Below are 19,677 nucleotides of genomic sequence, written 5' to 3'. Positions count from 1 at the left end.
GAGGTGGAGGAGAAAAGGGAGGAGGTGTGGTTGGAGGAGGACGACCTGGTGTTCGAGGAGGAATTTGAACACGGGGATGGAGAGATGACCGGGGACGAGGTGGAGGAGACAGGAGAGGGGGAAGAAGAGGAAGGTGAAGAAGAGGAGGAGAGCACTAAGATGATAATCCTTCGTCAGATAGCGGCGGTGGCGTCCAAAGTCAAGGAGATCATTGGGAATCTTATTACCACTGCAGGGAAAGTAGTGGTCACCATATTACTGGGCCTTACAGGTAAGTGCCCTCACTCAAACGAATGACTGACAATCCCAAACGTATCAACAGAGCAGTGCAGTTACTCAATTTCTAATTTGCTTGAATTGACTTGAATGAATCTTTGATTGAATTTAATGACATTTTACCTGGAAACATTCAGTATTCAATATAAAAAATTGCATGAGACAATACACACATTAATGGTTAGGATGACCCTTGTTTCCCAAAGCCTTACTGAATGTAAAACTTCCTTACCTAGAATGGTACCATATTTTTCATTCGCTGGTGTGAAACGTAAAAATCTGAGATGCGATCGGATAACAACGTAAAGTCAATACTAGGAAATACAATGCAAACTGCTCCATCCAGTCTCACTGGTGATGTTCTATCAGCCACTATGTCCTCCTCTGCTTCTGTTCCAGGCATCATGCTGCCCTCCCTGACCTCTGCGGTGTACTTCTTCACCTTCCTGGGCCTGTGTACCTGGTGGTCCTTCTGTCGGACCTTCCACCCGCTCATTTTCAGCTGTCTGTGTGTCCTCATGGCCATCTTCAGTGCTGGACACCTGGTGGTTCTCTACCTCTACCAGTTCCAGCTCTTCCAGGAGCTCATCCCACCCGGGGATAGCTACGCCAGGTGAGAAAGTGTGCTGTGGGTGTGTGTGCATGTGTGTTTTTTCAGGGGAGGTGTGGCTCAGTTGGTAGAGCCTAGCACTTGCAATGCCAAGGCCGTGGGTTCAATTCCCATGGGGGACCAATGTGAAAAAGTATGTCAAATGTATGTACTCACTACTGTAAGTAAAACTAAAGAGAGTGTCTACTAAAATGTAATGTGAAATGTTTTCATGTAGTTTAAATACATCACCTTTCGTTGAAATCTAAAGGCAACCCACATACAATATTCAAAAAAGCGACACATCTGTATACATGATCATTTTGAATCACAGCAAATCAGGATAACATCTTCGTGTGTAATCACTTAGCTGTATAGGAATACAGGAACACTGAGGCTCTGACTGTGACCAATAAGATTACCCCTCAAAAAAATTGTCTAGGGGATAAAAATACACCAAAATAAATCAAATTCTCAAAGACTGAGCCGATTGCATGTGTCAGAGTCGGTGTCAAGTGTCCGTCCGCTGGCTTTGGTTGTATCCGGCGTCACAGCGGGTAAGTTACAATCCGACCGTGAAAGCAATGGTATTTCTTGTGGAAGAGATTACTTGTGTCAAGTTGAAAGGGTGAAGAATTATCTCTCCCTTCCCCTCTCTCGCTCTCTCTTTTCTCTCCCCCCTATCTTTCTCTCTCTTTATCAAAACAAAAGAAAGGGAGAGGAATTCCTACGAAAAGCAGCACTGGGAGTTGTCAGTGGATGGTGCACCTTTAAGATTAAAGGGCCCTCTGATAAAACATGTGCATCGTCTGCCTCTTCACTACAGACAACACACAACAATGTGTTTGACATCTGCTGGAGGCTGTAGATCATGGTGTATTTCATCTGGCCCCGGCATCAGACACTCAGGCCCGCTCCACCCGCCAACAACTTTACGGACGATTTTTGAACGGGAATAGCAGTTGGGATGTTGTCATGCCATGGGAATTTTATGTTTTGCGTTTAAAGGAGTGGAGTTGAGCTTGGTATTGACCTAAGACGTTGTGTAACGTATTTGGGCTTAACTTATAGAGAAGTAAATTCAGGTTGTCAAGGAATGATATAACATACTCAGTGGTATCTCTTGTTGTTTTTTATCTTTAAAGAGGTCATTGTCCCTGCGTCGGGGTGCTCCTGAGCGAAAAGGTATTCCCTAAATAACTAAAGAGTTGTGGTTTCATGAGTTAAGAAATAGACTAATATTACAGTACCTTCAGAAAGTATTCACAGCCGTTTACTTTTTCCATATTTTGTTGTGTTACAACCTGAATTTAAAATGTATTAAATTTAGATTTTTTTGGTCACTGGCCTACACACAATACCCCATAATGTCAAAGGGGAATTAATTAAATTAATTAAAAATGAAAGCTGAAATGTCCTGAGACAATAAGTAATCAACTCCCTTGTTATGGCAAGCCTAAATAAGTTCATTGCAAGCCTAAATAAGTTCAGGAAGATGAAAATGTGCTTAATAAGTCACATAAGTTGCATGGACTCACTATATGTGCAATAACAGTGTTTAACATACATTTTTAATGACTACCTCATCTCTGTACCACACATTAAATTATGTAAGGTCCCTCAGTTGAACACTGAATTTCAAACACACATTCAACCACAAAGACCAGGGAGGTTTTCCAATGCCTCGCAAAGAAGGGCACCTATTGGTATTTGGATTAAAAAATAAAAAAAACATTAAATATCCCTTTGTGCATGGTGAAGTTATTAATTACGCTTCGGATGGTGTCCTGAATACAACGTGTTATGTGAGGCAAATCCAATACAACAAATTATTGAATACCACTCTCTTTCAAGCATAGTGGTGGATGCATCATGTTATGGGTATGCTTGTAATCATTAAGGACTGGGGAGATTTTCAGGATAAAAATTAACTAAATGCAGCTTAGCACAGGCAAAATCCTAGAGGAAACCTGGTTCAGTCTGCTTTCCACCAGACATTGGGAAATTAATTCACTTTTCAGCAGGACAATAACCTAAAACACAAGGCCAAATCTACACTGGAATTGCTTACCAAGAAGACAGGGACTGTTCCTGAGTAGCCAAGTTAGTTTTAAATATGCGTGAAAATAAATGGCAAAACCTGAAAAATCATCATCTAGCAATGATCAACAACCAATTTTCCAGTGTTTTAAGAGTTACAGTTTTGACTTAAAATCTACGGCAACACCAGAAAATGGTTGTCTAACAATGATCAACAACCAATTTGACAATTTGGCTTTTTGAAGAATAATGTGCAAATGTTGCACAATCCAGGTATGGAAAGCTCTTAGAGACTTACCCAGAAAGACTCACAGGTGTAATCACTGCCAAAGGTGATTCTAACATGTTTTGACTTAGGGGGTTGAATACTTATGTACAGTTGAAGTCAGAAGTTTACATACACCTTAGCCAAATATATGTAAACTCAGTTTTTCACAATTCCTGACATTTAATCCTAGTTAAAATTCCCTGTCTTAGGTCAGTTAGGATCACCACTTTATTTTAAGAATGTGACATCTCAGAATAATAGTAGAGAGAATGATTTATTTCAGCTTTTATTTCTTTCATCACATTCCCAGTGGGTCAGAAGTTTAAATACACTCAATTAGTATTTAGTAGCATTGCCTTTACATTGTTTAACTTGGGTCAAACATTTCTGGTAGCCTTCCACAAGCTTCCCACAATAAGTTGGGTGAATGTTGGCCCATTCCTCCTGACAGAGCTGGTGTAACTGAGTCAGGTTTGTAGACCTCCTTACTCGCACACGCTTTTTCAGTTCTGCCCACACATTTTCTAGGGGATTGAGGTCAGGGCTTTGTGATGGCCACTCCAATACCATGACTTTGTTGTCCTTAAGCCATTTTGCCATAACTTTGGAAGTATGCTTGGGGTCATTGTCCATTTGGAAGACCCATTTGCGACCAAGCTTTAACTTCCTGACTGATGTCTTGAGATGCTGCTTCAATATATCCTCATAATTTTCCTCCCTCATGATGCCATCTATTTTGTGAACTGCACCAGTCCCTCCTGCAGCAAAGTACCCCCACAACATGATGCTGCCACCCCCGTGCTTCACGGTTGAGATGGTGTTCTTCAGCTTGCAAGCATCCCCTTTTTCCTCCAAACATAACAATGGTCATTATGGCCAAACAGTTCTCTTTTTGTTTCATCAGACCAGAGGACATTTCTCAAAAAAGTACGATCTTTGTCCCCATGTGCTGTTGCAAACCGTAGTCTGGCTTTTTTATGGTGGTTTTGGAGCAGTGGCTTCTTCCTTGCTGAGCGGACTGTCGATATAGGACTTGTTTTACTGTGGATATAGATACGTTTGTACCTGTTTCCTCCAGCATCTTCACAAGGTCCTTTGCTGTTGTTCTGGGATCGATTTGCACTTCGCACCAATTTGCACCAAAGTACGTTCATCTCTAGGAGACAGAACGCATCTCCTTCCTGAGCGGTATGACGGCTGCGTGGTCCCATGGTGTTTATACTTGCGTACTATTGTTTGTACAGATGAACGTGGTACCTTCAGGCGTTTGGAAATTGCTCCCAAGGATGAACCAGACTTGTGGAGGTCTACAATTTTTCTTCTGAGGTCTTGGCTGATTTCTTTTGATTTTCCCATGATGTCAAGCAAAGGGGCACTGGGTTTGAAGGTAGGCCTTGAAATACCACCACAGGTACACCTCCAATTGACTCAAATGATGTCAATTAGCCTATCAGAACCTTCTAAAGCCATGCCATAATTTTCTGGAATTCTCCAAGCTGTTTAAAGGCACAGTCAACTTAGTGTATGTAAACTTCTGACCCACTGGAATTGTAATACAATGAATTATAAGTGAAAGAATCTGTCTGTAAACAGTTGTTGGAAAAATTACTTGTGTCATGCACAAAGTAGATGTCCTAACCGACTTGCCAAAACTGTAGTTTGTTAACAAGAAATTTGTGGAGTGGTTGACAAACGAGTTTTAATGACTCCAACCTAAGTGTATGTAAACTTCCGACTTCATCTGTAATCAAGATATATTAGTGTTTTGTTTTTCATATATTGTTTTACAAATGTTGGAATTTTTCTTCCACTTTAACATCACAGAGTATTTTGTGTAGATCGTTTTCAAAAAATGACAATTAAATCCATTTTAATCCCACTTTTGTAACACAATAAAATATGGAAAAGTCAAGGGGTGTGAATGCTTTCTGACAGGACTGTGTATTATATGTGTATTTGAACCATACAGGCAACACTTAAGTGCCTTGTTCAGGGGCAGAACGACGGACTTTTACCTTGTCACCTTGGGATTTGATCTTGCAAACTTTCAGTTATTAGTTCAACGCTCTAACCACTAGGCTACCTGTTGACTCCTACTTCACAAAGTAGTCTGTACATAAGTTTAGGTGATAATTATTTACTTCAAATGTTAGCTTAACCCACTGTTCCTAGGCTGTCATTGAAAATAAGAGTTTGTTCTTAACTGACTTGCCTAGTTAAATAAAATAATTGTCAGAAGGTGACTCTGAATTGCAAAGACAAGTCACAAGGAATGAGGTCTGTGTTGTATGTAGACTATTTTTATGCTGCCTCTATCCTATCACAGGAACCATCACAAACATTTTACACAAATGGGATCTCCATTTAATGGGAGGGAAAGAAGTGTCACAATGATAAAGAAACAAGATATCAGACCAAAACCTCCAATTAAAACTCTCAAAGTATTTTCGTGATCTACCTTGTCTCTATGGGCATAGTATTTTGTATTTCAGATCATAGGTTTTCATTTCTTATGTGACATTTCCCGATGGAGGAAAGTGTAATAGAAATGAGAGATTAACGACCAGTCGAATCGTTTAGAATTTTACAACCAAGAGATTATTCTCAAAGGTACGGATCATATACTTGATTGCGTCATTCTGTAGCCCGGCTCTAAAGTTTGTGCTGGCAGCATTCTTAGGTTATGTTCTGAAATCTGAAAAGTTATTGTACGATGACAGGGGCGCAGCTTTCACTGGGTACGGGGGGGACATGCCCCCCTCCCCTCCCCACACACAGACATTCTGAAATTGCATCCCCCCCCCCCCCCCCCAGGTTTATCATTGGAATGTGATTTTTTTTTTAAACAAGGCAATGGTGTGCTTTAGGACCATGCGGATGCCTACGAGCAGTCGGGTAGGCTGTTTGGAGGGTTTACCCCCCCCAAAAGTTATAGTAATAATAATAATCCCCCACTTTTAAAACCAAAGTTGAGCCCCTGTACGATGATGTGCAACCACTGAGCATCGGGAGACTACCGTAGGGTAAATAGATTTTTAGATTGTGTCGGGTTTAATGTTTTCCAACTAACCACTGTATTTCAACTAGATCTTAGTTAAGGCTAACATCGGTATCCCACAAATCACTGTACTCTGCTCATTTCCCCAAACAGTCTATCCCCTTATTTAGGCCCTGCAGTTCCATAAACTCAGAATACCTCTACCCTAGATAAGCACACACACTTCAACCCCCCCCTCCCCCAATACACACACACACACACACACACACACACACACACACACACACACACACACACACACACACACACACACACACACACACACACACACAGTTTGTGACCCATACTGTACACACACACACAATCCCACCCACTGTGACCCAGGGCATCTAGACAAGTAGTACCCCCTCCCCACACACACACACTGCACTCACACACTCTGACCTGGTACATTCCCCAAGCCACCCACTCCCATTTCAACCTAGGTCAAGGGCCTCTAGACAAGTAGTCCCCCCCCCCCCCCCCCCCCCCCCCACACACACACTCCCCCAGCCACCCTGTGACCCAGTCGGGTGCATCTGGCCCCTCCATCCACCCAGCCCCTATCAGGGCCCAGAGAGAACCAGACCAGGGAGAGGTGGCACCGGCCGGCCCAGCTCCTGCTCCCCTCCGCTCCACCGACCCAGGTGGTTCTCATTACGCCAGCCCATTCTTGGCCCGCACAGAAATTACACAGCTGGTTTCAGGGAACTCGACACGAATTGTGGGAGTGAGCGAGAAAAAATTTAAGCTGACTGGTTCAGAGAGAGAGAGAGAGAGAGAGAGAGAGAGAGAGAGAGAGAAGAGAGAGAGAGAGAGAGAGAGAGAGAGAGAGAGAGAGAGAGAGAGAGAGAGAGAGAGAGAGAGAGAGAGAGAGAGACCCTAAGTAAAGTAGATGCAATTTATCTAAATTAGGCCATGATCAGACTCTTTTTAGATGGAGAACGCTGTAACAATGCTTGAACTACACCAACAGGCAGTCCTGGGGAGGGATGGTCAATATAGTGTTTCTGTTGCTTGGTGCCGGTAACATTGTTTCAGAAAGGCCTTAGTGAAGGATACAGGACTAATTGCTGAAAGCGCTCGTTCACCCTGAAGTGTGCCCCCCAACTAGTTGGCCAAATCTGTAACTGACGACAGAACACAAACACCTTACAAACCAGTTGTCAGAGAACTGATTGTGTGTGTCTGTGTGCGTTCATGTGGTGGGGAGTGGTCCAAAGGCTGTTCTGTATTTGGAGTTTGCTGTAACGCTGTATATTATTGTTCTTTATACAACGGGTGGGTCTAATCCTGAATGCTGATTGGTTGAAACCGCATTCCAGCCGGTGTCTATTCCACAAGTTACCACCGGCTAAATCTATGATGTTAAAGTGTCTATTTAGTCTGTTCCATCTGACAGCGCAATGGACTGTCTCATCAGCTCAGCCAGGGAATTTATAAGCCTAATCTCTACTATACTGTACAAAGCATCTAACATCGGAGAGACAGACAGCAAGGTTTATACAAATCTCCTCTGTTGAAAATGAAATGTTATTCTAAAAGAAACGTGAGATACAGAACAAAAAGACTGAACGACTGGGTCACGTCCATAGATACAGAACAAAAAGACTGAACGACTGGGTCACGTCCATAGATACAGAACAAAAAGACTGAACGACTGGGTCGTGTCCATAGATACAGAACAAAAAGACTGAACGACTAGGTCACGTCCATAGATACAGAACAAAAAGACTGAACGACTGGGTCACGTCCATAGATACAGAACAAAAAGACTGAACGACTGGGTCACGTCCATAGATACAGAACAAAAAGACTGAACGACTGGGTCGTGTCCATAGATACAGAACAAAAAGACTGAACGACTGGGTCACGTCCATAGATACAGAACAAAAAGACTGAACGACTGGGTCACGTCCATAGATACAGAACAAAAAGACTGAACGACTGGGTCACGTCCATAGATACAGAACAAAAAGACTGAACGACTGGGTCGCGTCTATGGCAACCGAACCGATAGAACGAACGACCAGCCGGCTTGGGTAGCAACCCTAACCCTAGATTTGTGTCGGGACTATATCTTGTGGAAGGATGAAATAATATGAATACATTTATCAAAATAACTTTTTTAATGAAAATATGTAAATCATTATTTGAATATGTTGCTAACCCGTCGTATAAAAGTGATAATAAGTGTGTGTGCGTGCGTGCGTGCGTGTGTGTGTGTGTGTGTGTGTGTGTGTGTGAGTGAGGGGAGGGGTATTCTGTGACATAACAGTACAAATAAACACAATGCGATCGACCTTCAAGACCGTCTTGCTTTAATGTGTCGAACGTTAGCACCCCATTCGCTCTCTCAAAATCACCAGGAACGACATTACATTTCATGCAAACTCCTAAAAAATCATTTTGAAACAATACAGTGTTATGTGAAAGACTTAAGACACAGAACACCCCAATGCTGTGAGTTTATATTTGTACTGAAACATATTTCTCCTTGGAAGTACAGTGAAAGAAGAAGCAAAGGGATGAGAAATAAATGAGTGGGGTTGGGATCGTTCTCTATACGACTACACTCATTTCTTTAATGAAACCCATTATTCTACCACTTGATCAGACCATTTTGCTGAATTGGGGTTGGTCTATGAGACAACGGCCCAGGAGTTAGTCTATGAGACAAAGGCCCAGAAGTTAGTCTCTGAGACAAAGGCCCAGGAGTTAGTCTCTGAGACAAAGGCCCAGGAGTTAGTCTGTGAGACAAAGGCCCAGGAGTTAGTCTGTGAGACAAAGGCCCAGGAGTTAGTCTATGAGACAAAGGCCCAGGAATTAGTCTATGAGACAAAGGCCCAGGAGTAAGTCTGTGAGACAAAGGCCCAGGAGTAAGTCTGTGAGACAAAGGCCCAGGAGTTAGTCTGTGAGACAAAGGCCCAGGAGTTAGTCTGTGAGACAAAGGCCCAGGAGTAAGTCTGTGAGACTAAGGCCCAGGAGTTAGTCTGTGAGACAAAGGCTCAGGAGTAAGTCTGTGAGACTAAGGCCCAAAATGTTCCCCAAATTGGTACGCTGCCCACCACTAATAGTTACAGTACTGGGCTGATGCTGTGCAGCGTTGTCTTGCCAATGGGCGGAAACAAAGAACCCTCTGACAATCAAATAGTCACAATCACTACCAGCTTTGTCATTTGACATTTGCGGGTGAGGATACCGTTTTGGTTACTACCCGAGCTCTAACCGAAATATGTGTGCTTTTCAATTTAGACCCAAACTGCAGAATAAAAACTACTTGAAAGTAGCCCATAAAATGCCAAATGTTTTTTTTGCTATAAGTGTTTATCACAGCGTCAGCGCAAGAAAGGGTGTATCAATGACTCGTCTGTGTGTGTTCTTGTTGTGTATCCAATCGGAGTCGTTTGCATGTGGTAGTGCTTATGACTCGACAAATTACATATTTGATCTCCTGCAATCCCTGTTGTAGATTATTTCTGAACCACGTTCGCTGTCTATCTTCCTTGGGAAACCATGACAATCCATGGCAGATTAGAATGACCCATACAGTGCCCTGTGGCATTTGATTCCTCGTTTCCTATATCCTCATCGCCTCTCCTCTGACCTCCTCCAATGTGTTTTGAGAAGGAGGCGAGGAGAGAGGACATGAGGAATCAAATAAATACTATTGACATTCACCCTATGCCACTTGATTGAAGACACACCAGTAGTCAGTGGTTAGCATTCCCCAGCTGTGGCAGCAGTGCTTGGGCCTGAAAGCATCTGGTTCGGAGGCTGGCTATGCCAAGGAGGCAGAGGATATAACACATTTATTCCTTTGGCCAGTTGAAAAGAGCCACGCACCTAAACCCATCGTGTTACTAAGTGTGTTCTAGGTTCTATTTCTTATTAATAAAAGCTGCAGTTTTAGAATGTTTGTGCACCTCAAGGCTCATAGGCCGACTTACTCCTAACAGGACATGACGGCCGTGATCCCAAAGACAACTATTCTGGTCGATTATAGCGGCATGATATAAATCCAAAATGAAAGACTGCTGGAGTGACTATTGTGCACTTTGGCATCTCTCCCTCTCTTTTCTCTCGTTCTGTTCTCCGTTTCTTTCCTTTCCTTTACCCGGGAGACATCTGTTGTTGTTTTGCTTGCGGACTGCCTTCTTTAGTGTTATTAAAACAGTAGAGAGAGAGAGAGAGAGAGAGAGAGAGCGAGAGAGAGAGACCAAAACATTGTTACTGCTGGTGTAAATTGAAAGTGTTTCTGAGAATACTAAGATGTTATGCCAGGGAATTGTGGGTTTTGTGGTTCCGGAGACATGCTTCAAGCAGTTGCAGTTGTTTATACCAGTGACTTTGTCTTGGTGGGTCCCCAGCACCGGGCTGCAGCCCATATTCATACTATCTACATTCATTATCTCATCGAAAATACACAGCATTATAGAAACATGTCAAATCAAATCAAATGGTATTAGTCACATGCGCCGAATACAACAGGTTACAGTGAAATGCTTACTTACGAGCCCCTAACCAACAATGCAGTTAAAAAATATATGGATAAGAATAAGAAATAAAAGTAACAAGTAACTAAAGAGAAGCAGTAAAATAACAATAGCGAGATTATATACAGGGGGGTACTTGTACAGAGTCAATGTGCGGGGGCACCGGTTAGTTGAGGTAATATGTACATGTAGGTAGAGTTATTAAAGTGACTATGCATAGATGAAAACAACAGAGAGTAGCAGCGGTGTAAAAGAGGGGGAGGGGGGGGGCAATGCAAATAGTCTGGGTAGCAATTTGATTCGATGTTCAGGATTCTTATGGTTTGGGGTTAGAAGCTGTTTAGAAGCCTCTTGGACCTAGACTTGGCGCTCTGGTAAAGCTTGACGTGCGGTAGCAGAGAGAACAGTCTATGACTAGGGTGGCTGGAGTCTTTGACAATTTTTAGGGCCTTCCTCTGACACCGCCTGGTATAGAGGTCCTGGATGGCAGGAAGCTTGGCCCCAGTGATGTACTGGGCCATTCGCACCACCTCCGTAGTGCCTTGCGGTTGGAGGCCGAGCAGTTGATGCAACCAGTCAGGATGCTCTCGATGGTGCAGCTGTAGAACCTTTTGAGGATCTTTTCAGTCTCCTGAGGGGGAATAGGTTTTGTTGTGCCCTCTTCACGACTGTCTTGGTGTGCTTGGACCATGTTAGTTTGTTTGTGATGTGGACACCAAGGAACTTGAAGCTCTCAACCTGCTCCACTGCAGCCCCGTCGATGAGAACGGGGGCATGCTCGGTCCTCTTTTTTCCTGAAGTCCACAATCATCTCCTTGATCACGTTGAGGGAGAGGTTGTTGTCACACTGTCACACTGTCTTTCAAGTCTTGTCCATGTAAAAAGTGTGTGTTTGATCATTTATGGTATGTGAGTATATGACTTGGGAGAACTAATCAAATGTACTGTCTGGTTATGCTACTCATCAGGGTTACCATTCCAGAGAGTGCTGTACCAGTAGAAGTTCATTTTTTACATGTAGCCAACTGCCAAGATGCAGAGGGGGGTAATTGTAATTAAAGAGGGAATAAAAGTAATGGCGGTGTTTCATTCTGTGATATCCTCTTTGCTACTGCTGACTGCTGCTATTCTCTAATTCTCAGAATCCCTTCCACAAGTATTTGCTTGCCTATTCAGTAATATAATATGGCCAATTCTGGTTATTTCTCTCTCTCTCTGTCTCTCTCTCTGTCTCTCTCTGTCTCTCTCTCTGTCTCTCTCTCTCTATTTCTCTCTCAGCTATACATGGTGAATGGCATGTCAATAGAATGTGGCTGGATTGTTCTCAGATTTTTAAGAACACTTCAAGATCCCCGCACAACTGTGCAAGAAATAATGCTCTCCCCACCCCGCCTTTCTCCCCCTCTCCATCCGCCCGTCCTTCCCTCTCCATCCGCCCGTCCTTCCCTCCCTCTCCATCCGCCCGTCCTTCCCTCCCTCTCCATCCGCCCGTCCTTCCCTCCCTCTCACCTTCCTCCCTCCACCAGTCTGTTTGGCATCTCGTCGGTGGTACAGACTGACTGTTCCTACACCTGGATGTTCCGGGTCAACCCGGCGCTGGCCTGGCACCACTATGTCAACCCCATCATGCTGCTGGTGCTCTACTACACCCTGGCCACGCTTATACGCCTCTGGCTCCAAGACCCCACAGACATGGTGAGTTAAAGTTATTGTAACACTGTGGCCATATTGGGGCAGGACCCCGGAGGTACATGGTGAATTAACTTTGCAGTAACACTGACGCCATTTTTGTTCAGGGCCCTTTGGTACACTGTGCACTCCATTACAGAATCCACACTGCACCAACATGGTGGCTGTCTAACTGTATAGGGTCTACTGTAAAACCACTACCATTTTGGTGCAGTGTAGCTGTGTTGAACTGTATTTTTATAATTGAAAGGGGTATTTTAATTTGTGGTTCAAAACATGGGCGTATCCATATTTACTGAATGAGTCACTCATTCAGCATGCGTCAAACTAAATTGACACAGAGGAAACCTGCATATTCTTACTCACATCCACAGTTCTTGGAAATGGTTGGATCTTACGAAGCTGTGGAGGATGACTCACTATACAGATGAGACACATGTACACAGACATCCTGACTATGTACTGTAGTAATATTACACAAACCTGTACTGTACTGTAGTAATATTACACACACCTGTACTGTAGTAATATTACACACACCTGTACTGTAGTAATATTACATACACCTGTGCTGTACTGTAGTAATATTATACACACCTGTACTGTAATAATATTACACACACCTGTACTGTACTGTAGTAATATTATACACACCTGTACTGTAGTAATATTACACACACCTGTACTGTAGTAATATTACACACACCTGTACTGTACTGTAATAATATTACACACACCTGTACTGTAGTAATATTACACACACCTGTACTGTAGTAATATTACACACACCTGTACTGTACTGTAATAATATTACACACACCTGTACTGTACAGTAATAATATTACACACACCTGTACTGTAGTAATATTACACATACCTGTACTGTAATAATATTACACACACCTGTACTGTACTGTAGTAATATTATACACACCTGTACTGTAGTAATATTACACACACCTGTACTGTAATAATATTACACACACCTGTACTGTAATAATATTACACACACCTGTACTGTACTGTAGTAATATTATACACACCTGTACTGTAATAATATTACACACACCTGTACTGTAATAATATTACACACACCTGTACTGTAATAATATCACACACACCTGTACTGTAGTAATATTACACACACCTGTACTGTAGTAATATTACACACACCTGTACTGTAGTAATATTACACACACCTGTACTGTAATAATATTACACACACCTGTACTGTAATAATATTACACACACCTGTACTGTAGTAATATTACACACACCTGTACTGTAGTAATATTACACACACCTGTACTGTAATAATATCACACACACCTGTACTGTAGTAATATTACACACACCTGTACTGTAGTAATATTACAAACACCTGTACTGTAGTAATATTACACATACCTGTACTGTAATAATATTACACACACCTGTACTGTAGTAATATTACACACACCTGTACTGTACTGTAGTAATATTACACACACCTGTACTGTAATAATATTACACACACCTGTACTGTAATAATATTACACACACCTGTACTGTAATAATATTACACACACCTGTACTGTAATAATATTACACACACCTGTACTGTACTGTAGTAATATTACACACACCTGTACCGTACTGTAGTAATATTACACACACCTGTACTGTACTGTAGTAATATTACACACACCTGTACTGCACTGTAGTAATATTACACACACCTGTACTGTAATAATATTACACACACCTGTACTGTACTGTAGTAATATTACACACACCTGTACTGTAGTAATATTACACACACCTGTACTGTAGTAATATTACACACACCTGTACTGTACTGAAGTAATATTACACACACCTGTACTGTAGTAATATTACACACACCTGTACTGTACTGTAGTAATATTACACACACCTGTACTGTACTGTAGTAATATTACACACACCTGTACTGTACTGTAATAATATTACACACACCTGTACTGTAATAATATTACACACACCTGTACTGTAATAATATTACACACACCTGTTCTGTACTGTAGTAATATTACACACACCTGTACTGTAATAATATTACACACACCTGTACTGTAGTAATATTACACACACCTGTACTGTAGTAATATTACACACACCTGTACTGTAATAATATTACACACACCTGTACTGTAGTAATATTACACACACCTGTACTGTAGTAATATTACACACACCTGTACTGTAATAATATTACACACCCCTGTACTGTAGTAGTATTACACACACCTGTACTGTAATAATATTACACACACCTGTACTGTAATAATATTACACACACCTGTACTGTACTGTAGTAATATTATACACACCTGTACTGTAGTAATATTACACACACCTGTACTGTAGTAATATTACACACACCTGTGCTGTACTGTAGTAATATTACACACACCTGTACTGTAATAATATTACACACACCTGTACTGTACTGTAGTAATATTATACACACCTGTACTGTAATAATATTACACACACCTGTACTGTAATAATATTACACACACCTGTACTGTAATAATATCACACACACCTGTACTGTAGTAATATTACACACACCTGTACTGTAGTAATATTACACACACCTGTACTGTAGTAATATTACACACACCTGTACTGTACTGTAGTAATATTACACACACCTGTACTGTACTGTAGTAATATTACACACACCTGTACTGTACTGTAGTAATATTACACACACCTGTACTGCACTGTAGTAATATTACACACACCTGTACTGTAATAATATTACACACACCTGTACTGTACTGTAGTAATATTACACACACCTGTACTGTAGTAATATTACACACACCTGTACTGTAGTAATATTACACACACCTGTACTGTACTGAAGTAATATTACACACACCTGTACTGTAGTAATATTACACACACCTGTACTGTACTGTAGTAATATTACACACACCTGTACTGTACTGTAGTAATATTACACACACCTGTACTGTACTGTAATAATATTACACACACCTGTACTGTAATAATATTACACACACCTGTACTGTAATAATATTACACACACCTGTTCTGTACTGTAGTAATATTACACACACCTGTACTGTAATAATATTACACACACCTGTACTGTAGTAATATTACACACACCTGTACTGTAGTAATATTACACACACCTGTACTGTAATAATATTACACACACCTGTACTGTAGTAATATTACACACACCTGTACTGTAGTAATATTACACACACCTGTACTGTAATAATATTACACACCCCTGTACTGTAGTAGTATTACACACACCTGTACTGTAATAATATTACACACACCTGTACTGTAATAATATTACACACACCTGTACTGTACTGTAGTAATATTATACACACCTGTACTGTAGTAATATTACACACACCTGTACTGTAGTAATATTACACACACCTGTGCTGTACTGTAGTAATATTACACACACCTGTACTGTAATAATATTACACACACCTGTACTGTACTGTAGTAATATTATACACACCTGTACTGTAATAATATTACACACACCTGTACTGTAATAATATTACACACACCTGTACTGTAATAATATCACACACACCTGTACTGTAGTAATATTACACACACCTGTACTGTAGTAATATTACACACACCTGTACTGTAGTAATATTACACACACCTGTACTGTAATAATATTACACACACCTGTACTGTAATAATATTACACACACCTGTACTGTAGTAATATTACACACACCTGTACTGTAGTAATATTACACACACCTGTACTGTAATAATATCACACACACCTGTACTGTAGTAATATTGCACACACCTGTACTGTAGTAATATTACAAACACCTGTACTGTAGTAATATTACACATACCTGTACTGTAATAATATTACACACACCTGTACTGTAGTAATATTACACACACCTGTACTGTACTGTAGTAATATTACACACACCTGTACTGTAATAATATTACACACACCTGTACTGTAATAATATTACACACACCTGTACTGTAATAATATTACACACACCTGTACTGTAATAATATTACACACACCTGTACTGTACTGTAGTAATATTACACACACCTGTACTGTACTGTAGTAATATTACACACACCTGTACTGTACTGTAGTAATATTACACACACCTGTACTGCACTGTAGTAATATTACACACACCTGTACTGTAATAATATTACACACACCTGTACTGTACTGTAGTAATATTACACACACCTGTACTGTAGTAATATTACACACACCTGTACTGTAGTAATATTACACACACCTGTACTGTACTGTAGTAATATTACACACACCTGTACTGTAGTAATATTACACACACCTGTACTGTACTGTAGTAATATTACACACACCTGTACTGTACTGTAGTAATATTACACACACCTGTACTGTACTGTAATAATATTACACACACCTGTACTGTAATAATATTACACACACCTGTACTGTAATAATATTACACACACCTGTTCTGTACTGTAGTAATATTACACACACCTGTACTGTAATAATATTACACACACCTGTACTGTAGTAATATTACACACACCTGTACTGTAATAATATTACACACACCTGTACTGTAGTAATATTACACACACCTGTACTGTAGTAATATTACACACACCTGTACTGTAATAATATTACACACCCCTGTACTGTAGTAGTATTACACACACCTGTACTGTAATAATATTACACACACCTGTACTGTAATAATATTACACACACCTGTACTGTACTGTAGTAATATTATACACACCTGTACTGTAGTAATATTACACACACCTGTACTGTAGTAATATTACACACACCTGTGCTGTACTGTAGTAATATTATACACACCTGTACTGTAATAATATTACACACACCTGTACTGTACTGTAGTAATATTATACACACCTGTACTGTAGTAATATTACACACACCTGTACTATAGTAATATTACACACACCTGTACTGTACTGTAATAATATTACACACACCTGTACTGTAGTAATATTACACACACCTGTACTGTAGTAATATTACACACACCTGTACTGTACTGTAATAATATTACAAACACCTGTACTGTACTGTAATAATATTACACACACCTGTACTGTAGTAATATTACACACACCTGTACTGTAATAATATTACACACACCTGTACTGTACTGTAGTAATATTATACACACCTGTACTGTAGTAATATTACACACACCTGTACTGTAATAATATTACACACACCTGTACTGTAGTAATATTATACACACCTGTACTGTACTGTAGTAATATTACACACACCTGTACTGTAATAATATTATACACACCAGTACTGTACTGTAGTAATATTATACACACCTGTACTGTAGTAATATTACACACACCTGTACTGTAATAATATTACACACACCTGTACTGTAATAATATTACACACACCTGTACTGTACTGTAGTAATATTATACACACCTATACTGTAGTAATATTACACACACCTGTACTGTAATAATATTACACACACCTGTACTGTAATAATATTACACACACCTGTACTGTACTGTAGTAATATTATACACACCTGTACTGTAATAATATTACACACACCTGTACTGTAATAATATTACACACACCTGTACTGTAATAATATCACACACACCTGTACTGTAGTAATATTACACACACCTGTACTGTAGTAATATTACACACACCTGTACTGTAGTAATATTACACACACCTGTACTGTAATAATATTACACACACCTGTACTGTAATAATATCACACACACCTGTACTGTAGTAATATTACACACACCTGTACTGTAGTAATATTACACACACCTGTACTGTAGTAATATTACACACACCTGTACTGTAATAATATTACACACACCTGTACTGTAATAATATTACACACACCTGTACTGTAGTAATATTACACACACCTGTACTGTAGTAATATTACACACACCTGTACTGTAGTAATATTATACACACCTGTACTGTAGTAATATTACACACACCTGTACTGTAGTAATATTACACACAACTGTACTGTACTGTAGTAATATTACACACACCTGTACTGTACTGTAGTAATATTACACACACCTGTACTGTAATAATATTACACACACCTGTACTGTACTGTAGTAATATTACACACACCTGTACTGTAGTAATATTACACACACCTGTACTGTAGTAATATTACACACACCTGTACTGTACTGTAGTAATATTACACACACCTGTACTGTAGTAATATTACACACACCTGTACTGTACTGTAGTAATATTACACACACCTGTACTGTACTGTAATAATATTACACACACCTGTACTGTAATAATATTACACACACCTGTACTGTAATAATATTACACACACCTGTACTGTAGTAATATTACACACACCTGTACTGTAATAATATTACACACCTCTGTACTGTAGTAGTATTACACACACCTGTACTGTAGTAATATTACACACACCTGTACTGTAATAATATTACACACACCTGTACTTTAGTAATATTACACACACCTGTACTGTAATAATATTACACACACCTGTACTGAAATAATATTACACACACCTGTACTGTAGTAACATTACACACACCTGTACTGTAATAATATTACACACACCTGTACTGTAGTAATATTACACACACCTGTACTGTAGTAATATTACACACACCTGTACTGTAATAATATTACACACACCTGTACTGTAGTAATATTACACACACCTGTACTGTAATAATATTACAGACACCTGTACTGTAATAATATTACACACACCTGTACTGTAATAATATTACACACACCTGTACTGTAATAATATTACACACACCCGTACTGTAATAATATTACACACACCTGTACTGTAATAATATTACACACACCTGTACTGTAATAATATTACACACACCTGTACTGTAGTAATATTACACACACCTGTACTGTAGTAATATTATACACACCTGTACTGTAGTAATATTACACACACCTGTACTGTAGTAATATTACACACACCTGTACTGTACTGTAGTAATATTACACACACCTGTACTGTACTGTAATAATATTACACACACCTGTACTGTACTGTAATAATATTACACACACCTGTACTGTAGTAATATTACACACACCTGTACTGTAATAATATTACACACACCTGTACTGTACTGTAGTAATATTATACACACCTGTACTGTAGTAATA

The 19,677-nt window shown here is 39.9% G+C and overlaps 1 protein-coding gene across 1 annotated transcript in view; it reads left to right on the top strand.

Annotated features, from left to right (window-relative positions):
• Positions 1 to 19,677, top strand: part of LOC129859213 (piezo-type mechanosensitive ion channel component 2-like) — a 183,321-nt gene that overhangs the window by 94,157 nt on the left and 69,487 nt on the right. Inside the window, exons 7-9 of the mRNA XM_055928700.1 lie at positions 1 to 271; positions 676 to 889; positions 12,233 to 12,401. Of these exons, the coding sequence (XP_055784675.1) occupies positions 1 to 271; positions 676 to 889; positions 12,233 to 12,401 (654 nt within the window). The remainder of the gene's footprint in view (positions 272 to 675; positions 890 to 12,232; positions 12,402 to 19,677) is intronic.

Source organism: Salvelinus fontinalis, chromosome 7 (genome assembly GCF_029448725.1).
Source record: "Salvelinus fontinalis isolate EN_2023a chromosome 7, ASM2944872v1, whole genome shotgun sequence".
In the NCBI taxonomy this organism is placed as follows: domain Eukaryota; kingdom Metazoa; phylum Chordata; class Actinopteri; order Salmoniformes; family Salmonidae; genus Salvelinus; species Salvelinus fontinalis.
The sequence above is the reverse complement of the archived record's forward strand: the minus strand, read 5'-3'. Positions and strand labels throughout refer to the sequence as shown.